At 35.2% G+C, this 9468-nt stretch overlaps 1 protein-coding gene across 1 annotated transcript; it reads left to right on the top strand.

Moving 5' to 3' along the window:
• Positions 1 to 201: 201 nt before the first annotated feature.
• On the top strand, positions 202 to 315 carry LOC110596553 (dolichyl-diphosphooligosaccharide--protein glycosyltransferase subunit 4-like). Its single transcript, XM_021717634.1, has one exon. The coding sequence runs from the start codon at positions 202 to 204 to the stop codon at positions 313 to 315; it is 114 nt and encodes a 37-aa protein (XP_021573309.1).
• The last annotated feature ends 9153 nt before the right edge of the window (positions 316 to 9468 follow it).

The raw sequence follows: 9468 nt of genomic DNA, 5'->3' as shown, positions 1-9468 counted from the left end.
GTGTGTCAAAACATTTGGACATGTTTTTAACCCACCAAGCTTGTGGATTCAAAAATGTACTCACCTTTCTACTTTCAGTCTGATACAAATCCATTTTCCCCTAACTTTTGTGTTGATTCTTTCTCCATAATTGTGATTTATAGACTAAACTATAAAACTAATGACTGAAAGGAAAACACGGCGGGGACCAGGATGGGTCAGATGATCATGGACATGCAGCTCGCCATCTTCGCCAACATACTGGATGTGTCACTCTTCCCACTCCTCATCGTCTACCACTATGTGGCCATCAACAACCCCAAAAAGCAGGAGTAAAAGCAGCACGCCCTCCAGGGCTCCAGAACTTAGTCTGAGGCAAGATGGAGGGTGTGAGGGGCCTTCACACTTCACCTCATCCCTCCTGTCCATCACAACATACAACGCAACTACCCCTGGATTTTTCCAAACAACTTTTATTTCCTCAAAGTCTTCCCTAATCCTATGGAACAAGAAGCTGCCACTGAATAGGGCCCAGTAGAGTAGCTGCTTTCTTTTTATTTCCTCCCCCTAATATAAAAATGTAGTTATACTCTTCAAAAAAAAAAGAAAGGAAAACATAATAAGTAATAAAACTGCATACACAACATGTTTCACTTATAGGGGTGACCAAAGAGCCGCCACAGGAACAACACTTCCACGTAAGAGGGGACTCCCTCCCCCCAAAAATTGGAATTTATTTATTAAAAATTGAACATTTATTCTTACATGTTTACACTTCAGGCATATTCAAAGTATTCTCCGTTTGATGCAATACATCTATTGAGATGCTTTTTCCACTGCTCAAAACAGTTTTTGAACTCCTCAATTTTGATGCCTTTTAGTGCTTCTGCCGATTTTGTTTCACCTTTTCCACATCAGCAAAACCTTTCCCTTTGAGGACTTTTTTCATCTGACAAACAAAAATTTCTGCGGGGTGAGATTGGGTGAATAGGGTGAGTGAGACAAGGGTATCATGTTGTTTTGGTCCAAAACTGCCGAATACTCAGCATGGTATGGGCAGGTTGCTTGTAAATCACCCATCATGAAATGGGCAAACGCTTGAAAGACTCTCAAAAAAAAAAAAAAAAAATTCACTGAAGCCAAAAACAGCCTCTCACAACACTAGCTGGTACACTGATACTAGTGGATTCCCAGAACACTTAGCTAGCAGAAGCCATCTGTACTATAAGAGGCCCTCCTTCCAAAAGACAATTTTGGGTTTTTTTGCCCCCCCTTATATATTATCTACAAACTCTGGAGAAAATATTTTAAAAACTATCTAAGGCAATGGAAAATGACTAAAGCAGGCATATATTAGAGAGCAGTCAGCACTTGGAAGAAGGGAACAGCAGGGTGTAAGTTTCGTGTTTGTTGGTTTGTTTAGTAGGCACCATTATGCACTGCAGGGGACTAAAACTTCAGAAGAACACCTGTAGACTAATTGGGTTGAAGCAGTAGAGGACTGAGTTTAGGGTAGCATGAGCAGTGGGAAAATCTGAGAAAGGAGAGGGCCAGAAAATGGGAGCCCCAATTTCTAAGTGGGAACTGTCCAAATCTTTAGTTTGTCCCCACACGATGCACGTGTGGGGTAGGTTTCATGTAGCCCAGCTAAAATAAGTGAATTGAGGTTTCAGCTGTCATGAAGCACAGTAAAGACAGAGATGCAGCATATTACTGTAAAACAAAGTTAATTTCTTTTTTCTTCTGTTTAATAGAGACAGTGCCTCACTATGTTACCCAAGCTGGGCTTGAACTCCTGGGGTCGAGTGATATTTCTGCCTCAGTCTCTCAAGTAGCTGGAACTACAGGCACAAGTCACCCCACCAGGCTCTCTTTTTTTTTCTTTTTGAAAACCAAAATTATATTTCATTACCTTACATCAGTCAAATTCCTGTCAGTTCTTGTTCCTAGCATGCTTTCTACTACTGCTTTTATTAATTACAACATTTATCAAAGTGATTAACTTCTCTTTCACAGAGAAGACAGAAAATCAGGAAATTGAGGATAAATAACCATTTTAACAGAACTTCAAAATTCTCATGCACATATATTTCAACTTTTTACAGTCATATACATCCATTTTTTACTTGCTTGAGGTGGTGCACAAAACCCTCATGTTTGTTAACATAATCCAAAGAAGCCGGGCTTCGTGGCTCAGCCTCTAATCCCGTACTTTGGGAGGCCGAGGTGAGTGAATTGCCTGAGCTCACGGGTTCAAGACCCGCTGGGGCAACTTGCCAAGACCTCATCTCTACAATAAATCAAAAATTAGCTGGACGTGGTAGCGCACGCCTATAGTTCCAGCTACTCAGAAGGCTGAGGTGGAAAGATTACCGGAGCCCAGCAAGTCGAGGCTGCGCGGGAGCGGCCACTGCACTCCAATCTGGGCGATGGAGTGAGACTCCAACTCAAAAACAACAACAACAACAACAACAACAGCAAACATAATCCAAAGAGATAGCTAGTTCATAATATATTGGAGGCAGTTGTAAAAATAGTATACTAACTCCTCCCAAAGACTATCTGAAGAGGATATTATTATATCTGCATTGTATTGATGATTATACTGAAGCAGAGAGCCATTATAAAATAGAGTCTAACATAGCTGTATAAAGCAGAGAATCTGGTTTCTTGTCCTGGCAGTCTGACTCTAAGATCCTCTCTTAAAAACAATTACACTATAAAAAGTGAAAAGAAATAAGATCCAAGACTAGAGACCGATTTTAACATCTATTAATCTTAACAATTAAGTCATTAAAAAAATAGAGAAAATAAAGCAATATTCATATATAGAGAAATCTAGACTCTTCAGTACCCATGCAGTCTTTACAACATCGTTAAATATTTTAATTAAATGGTTAATATTTAATTATTAAATACTTAAGAGAGTACCTTACTCAAAAGTATGAGCAATGAGGGTGATAAATATTACTAGTAAACTGGAAAGCCTGAGTGGGAAAATGGGGCTATTTCAACCTGGATGACCTCCCTAAAATTCATTTTCCACTCTGGAAATTATTGCACAGTAACTCCTTCCATCCATGAGGGGGTGGGTATGTGGGTGTTAATGAGTTTGTTAAATAAAAAGTTATACACATTTTAGCAGCAACCAGTTTTTAAGGAGTATTGGCCTTTCTGGAGTTCCCAAGAAACTTTACATGTTTTTGACAGGAAAATTTGGATCCTGTTTATTAAATCTGGCATATAAAAAGCATAAATCCCTAGTGGTGGTGATCTTAGCAATGAATCATTGTCCTTTAACAATTTAGACATTCACTGTATGAGTTATGTATTGGCTTTTAAAATTTCCCTAACCACTATGGTTGCTGAAAAGAAATTACAGGGAGGTTAAACCAGGAAAAAATTGCAAAACAATGAAGGAGAATATTCCTTATTTGCATGCTAGCAAATGAGAATTCAGTTTTCACCTAGACATATGATATGAAATCAGCCTATAGAAAGTACAGATGGCAAAGAATGCAAATGATCAAGCAAAGTTTTATCTGGAGGTTTTGAGAAGGTTGCATAATGATTTACAGAAGAAACGTCCAGAGTTATGGCAAACAGGTGACTGGTTCTTCCACCATGACAATATACCTGCCCACACTTCCTGAGTGTTCAGCATTTTTAACCAAAAACAGCATAACCTCTGTCCCCCACCCTCCTTATTCACCTGATTTCACCCTGAATGACTTTTTTGTTTGTTTCCCTGGATGAAAAAGTCCTCAAAGGGAAACATTTGCCAATGTGGAAAAGGTGAAACTAAAAAAATGGTAGAAGTACTAAAAGACATCAAAATTGATGAGTTCAAAAACTGTTTTCAGCATGAAAAAAAGCATCTCAATAAGTGTATTGCGTCAGAGGGAGAGTACTTTGAAGACGTCTGAATTTTCAAAATGTAAGAATAAACACAATTTTTTATAAATAAATTCCAGGTGTCTTAGGGTCCCTCTTCATATATAATATATAAGACATTATTAATAAATACATGTGAAATCACACTCACAGAACAAAAAAGAGTAATATATAATTTTTTGAACTAAAGACATATTCTGAGTTAGAATAGAAAAAAGATTATAAAATGTAGTTTAATCATGTTTTATATACATACAAAAGTGTAAAAATTAGTCTGATGTTCTAATTTTGAAAGAATTTGAAGTGGAATTTTTTACAATACTCTTAGGATTATAAATTGTTACAATTACAGCGATCTCTGATTAAGATGAAGAATTATATCCTAAGACCCAGCACTTGTACTCTTACCAGAGTACATATACAAATATGTACATATTACTGTGTTTAATAACTAAGGTTGAGAAGTCCTCCAAAAACCCATCAGTGATAAAATGGATAAATAAATATGGTGTACTTATACAACAGAATACTATACAGCAATAAAAGGAGCAAGCTAGAATTAGACGCTTACACCTGAATATACAAAAGTGCCAAAAAATGTATAGACATTTTAAGAAAGGAAAAAACTGTATTAAAATTGTAATACTCAATATATACCAATAATAAAAGATGAAAACAGGTCACATTTGACTTCCACAATTACAAGAAACTCTCCAAGTGATTACTATCAGTATCCAGACACTGGATTCTGATTATGGTGAACTACTGTTTAAACAATGTTGTCCAAAGTGTCCACTTGAATTGCTGCACATGTCATTTCAATTTTTTCTGGCAGTCCTGCCAGTGTAGATGGTTTTCTGTGGTACGTCACATCCTTTAAGGTCCCCCACAGGTAGAAGTCAAGGGGTGTTAAGTCAGGGAAACTCAACTGCATTGTTCCCTTCAATTTAAACTGCACCTCATCAGACCAAACCATTTTCCCCATAAAGTCCTCTTCCTCTCATACAACGTTTTGGAACCACTCATAATACCACATCCTTTGATCAGGATCATCTTCATTCAGTACATTTAATAATCTTGGGGGAAAAACTTCCATTTTGCTGTTTTAAAAATGTGTCATATGCTTGTTCTGCTAACTCCCATTTCACATGCACATTATTTGGTAGTCTTCTGTGGTGAGTGTGTGAACTGTTCCAAAACCATAGCAAAAGAAGTAGGACTTCTTACTGTGCAAGCCCTTCCGAATCTTTCCTTGTGTACATCACACACAGTACCATGTATCTCAAACTTATCACAAATACATGCAATTGTTAGACATGTTGGATGCTATCGTGCATACTCAAGCCTGCTTTGTCATTGTACTTCCACAGTGTTCTTGAATCTCAAATAGCACTTCAAAATGGTCTTCCACTCCTCCAATGACAACCATGCTTCTGCCATTTTCTTTGACTATCTTGCCTGTCACATGGTAATGCTAGTATTCATTTGATTAATGCCATCATTTGAGCAAACCACATACTACACATTGCTACTGTAGTTCAATTCAATTTTGAAAAGTAATACATAGAGAAAATCTCTAAAAATGTGATACTTTTTTTGGCATCCTAGTATATAACAAAAAAATAACACATTTGAGCCACTTTGATAAATAATACTCACAGATGTGAGAGGATTATCAAGATTGAAAAAAAATTCAGTATAATACCATTTATATAATGTTTCCAAAAGTTATTTTTAATACATTGTAATTTATTACATTAGTGGCAAAAGTCTAAAGTGAAACTTATTAATGATTATAATAACAATGGCAATGGTAAGGAAGGAGAAAACAAAAGGGAAACAATATCAACAGAAAGGCATGTATGGAGAGTGCCTGAATAGCTGGCAAATTCTATTTTTAGATCAAGGTGCAGTAACATGGGCGTTAATGTCATGATTTTTTTTCTCCTGCTGTGCATTTAGGTTTTATTATTTTCTATATTTTTTGTTTTGCAAAAATGAAAATATTTTTTAAAGCAGAAAAATGAATTAGTGAATATAAAATTAAGCTTAAGAAACATATTCTCATAAATACCATTATAACTACAAGTTTTGCTAAATAAGAAAGAATAGAGCATTATGGTAGAAGAAATCCAGGTTAAAATTAACATTTTTCTTTAAATTAATTTTTAAAAGAATAGCATAAGCATGAACTGTAAGTTCACATTTCAATGATAATTTTAAAACATCAAATTTTGAGTATCTATATGTTTCTAGACACAGTTTTTTTAATATTTCTAATTTGATTATTTACAATGTACATTTCAAAGTGGCAGAAATCCATGAATTTCTAATAAATTATAGTTCTATGGATATTCAATTTACAGGACAATTATCCCTAAATTTCTTCCTAAATGAGATAATTATACTCATATTGTTACCATTAAAACATCATAATACTATGTATGTGCACATGTGTCAGAAAAGCTATTTTTGTTACTATAAATTTTGTGACTCATTAGAGAAAAAAATAAAAGGGTAAAATGTTAAGGTATAAAACATATTAGTATAGTCTTTGGGTATGTTTTGTGTATGTGTAGTCAACTTTGACTACTATAATAAAATAATCCAGATTTAGTCATAGTAGCTAAGAATGCAAACCTTAGCTACTATACTAATGATGATTTTAAAATATGAAATAAAGTTTATGTACTGTATAATTGCATAGAGGATTTGTAGATGTACATATGAAAATGCAAATAAAAAAATCCAGAAACAGAATACTATTTGTTGGAGGTCCCTTTGCCATGATTGTTAGGATGTAGTAAAAGAAAAACATATCAAGGAAATCATTGAGCATGTGTCATTTTAAGTTATTCTTGATGAAGTATTATGTGAAGGTATTATTCTAGGCTAAGAACTGATGCTGAGAATAATATAAGAACCATAAGGTCTTGAGAAAGAATGATAGTGCTCTCTTATCAATCTGAACTCTAGCACACAGGAAACTAGACTGAAGTTACAGCCATCAGATAGTGTTCTTCCTTTTAGCTGTCATCATCATCATCAACCATCATCCTCATCAATCATCATCATCATCTGCAACTTTCTTATTAAATTATCTATTTTTAACTTTTACATACATAATTTGGACAGCATCTAAATCTTTTTTGAATTATCCTTGTGGATAAGTTGCGTTAGTAAACAGCAAAGTTCAAGTCATGTTGAATATACTTAGATTTAGAAATTAAGTGTAGTTTAACTTAAAATACATGTCCTATAGACGGAAAGACTGAATAAGACTCAAGAAAAACAAGATACAACACTGAAAGATCTTGTAACAGAGATTTTAGCAATAAAATATTTCACCTAGGAAATAAATAACAAGATGACAGGCATGGAAAGCAGAATTAATCTAGCAGAAGAAAGAATCTCAGAACTTGACCAAAATATGAAATTTACCTGCTCAGTAAAAAACATAGAAAGAAAACTCAGAAAGAAGAACAAAGCTTATCAGAGATATGCTATTATATCAAAAGGCCAAATCTATGCCTGATTGGTATCCCAGAAGAAGAAAGGGAAATGGAGAATAACTTGGAGCAAGTATTCCAGGAGGTAATCCAAAAAAACTTTCCCCATCTCACCAGAAATGTGACCAGTCAAGCACAAGAGATACAGAGAACTCACCACAAGAAATCAAAGGAGAAGACCAACCCCTAGACACATAGTAATTCGCCTAAACAAAGTAGGCACAAAAGAAAAAATTATAAAGGCAGCAAGAGAAAATCAGAAAATCTACTGCGGAAAACCAATCAGAATAACAGCAGACCTACTGGCAGAAGCACTAAAAACAAGAAGGGACTGGAGTTCAATATTCGAAATACTTGAAGATAAACAGTTTCAGTCAAGAATTTCACACCCAGCCAAGCTCAGCTTCATCAGTTATGGAGAATTAAAATCCTTCCCAGACATCCAATCCCTAAGAGATTACATAGCTTCCAGATCACATTTACAGGAGATGCTTAAAAAAGTATTAAGCACAGAAGAAAGAAAAAGAAAGAATGACTACACACTTCCCAAGAGAACAGCAGAGCACAGAATCAACAGAGAATACATTGCAACAACAAACTTGAAAACATACACATACATCAAACCCAAAGCCAAAAGAAAAAAAGCAAACAAGGAAACTTTATAAGAACCTCATGGCAAGGATAAATAATCACATTTTAATAATCAGCCTGAATGTGAATGGACTAAAAGCACCACTGAAAAGACCCAGAATGGCAAACAGGATAAGAAACCAAGACCCAATTATCTGCTGTATTCAGAAAACTCATCTCACCACAAGGGACATGCACAGACTCAAAGTTAAAGGACAGAAAATGAGTTTCCAGGCAAATAGATCACAAAAGAAGGTAGGAGTTTTCATCTTAATATCACACAAAACAACCTTTAAGCAATCAAAATTTAAAAAGACACAAAAGGACACTACATAATGATAAAAGGTTCAATCCATCAACAAGAAATATCCATCCTAAACATATATGTACCCAACATAGGAGCACCAGCTTTTATAAAGCAACTGCTAAGTAAACTAAAAAAGATATTGACTCTAATAATATTATAGCAGGGGACTTGAATAACCCTAAATAGATCATCAAGGCAAAAAAATCAATAAGGAGATTCAGAATCTAAACTTGACACTTGACCAATTGGACTTAATAGATACCTACAGAATATTCCACCCAACAATCACAGACTATGCATTCTACTCATCACCACATGGAATGAACTCCAAGATCAATCACATCTTTGGCCATAAGTCAAGCATAAACAAATTCCATAAGGTTGGAATATTGCCATGCACCTTCTCAGAACACAGTAGAATAAAAATAAATATCAGCACCAACAAAATTTCCCCAAAACCCACAAACACATGGACACTAAACAGCGTGATGCTGAACACCTACTGGGTCAACACTGAAATCAAAGCTGAAATTAAAAGATTCCTGGAAACAAATGAAAATGAAGAAACATTTTACCAAGACCTCTAGGATGCCATGGAAATAGTTCTAAGATGGGAATTTATATCTCTACAAGAAAATGGAAAGATCATAAGCTGAGAGTCTAACAAAACACCTAAGGGAGCAGCTAGATAGAAAAGATCACCAAAACCCCAACTTTAGCACAAGAATCCAAATTGTCAAAAGAAGAGCTCAAATATGGGACATAGAGCACAAAAATATCATAGAAGACATCAACAAAACAAAAAGCCGATTCTTTGAAAGAATTAACAAGATTGATGAACTCCTAGACAGACTGGCCAAGAAAAAGAGAGAAAAAGGCCAAAATAAACACAATCAGAAATACAAAAGATCAAATCACAGCTGACCCCAAAGGAATACAAAAGATTATCAGAGATTACTGTGCACACCAATATGGAAACAAACTTGATAACCTAAATGAAATGGAGGACTTTATGTCATCACACAATCTCTCCAGGTTGAAATAAGAAGACACTGTGACACTAAATAAACCAATAACAACCCAGGAAATTGACTCTGTCATAAGAAAACTACCTACAAAAGATAGTGCTGGACCGGATGGTTTTCCAGC

The sequence above is a fragment of the Carlito syrichta genome, unplaced genomic scaffold (genome assembly GCF_000164805.1).
Source record: "Carlito syrichta isolate Samal-C Ts95f unplaced genomic scaffold, Tarsius_syrichta-2.0.1 Scaffold309891, whole genome shotgun sequence".
Lineage (NCBI taxonomy): Eukaryota > Metazoa > Chordata > Mammalia > Primates > Tarsiidae > Carlito > Carlito syrichta.
This window is presented reverse-complemented; position numbering and strand designations above follow the sequence as displayed.

What these genes read in the sequence shown, in the direction of transcription:
- LOC110596553 (XM_021717634.1), top strand. Translation starts at nt 202, where the DNA reads ATGATCATGGACATGCAGCTCGCCATCTTCGCCAACATACTGGATGTG.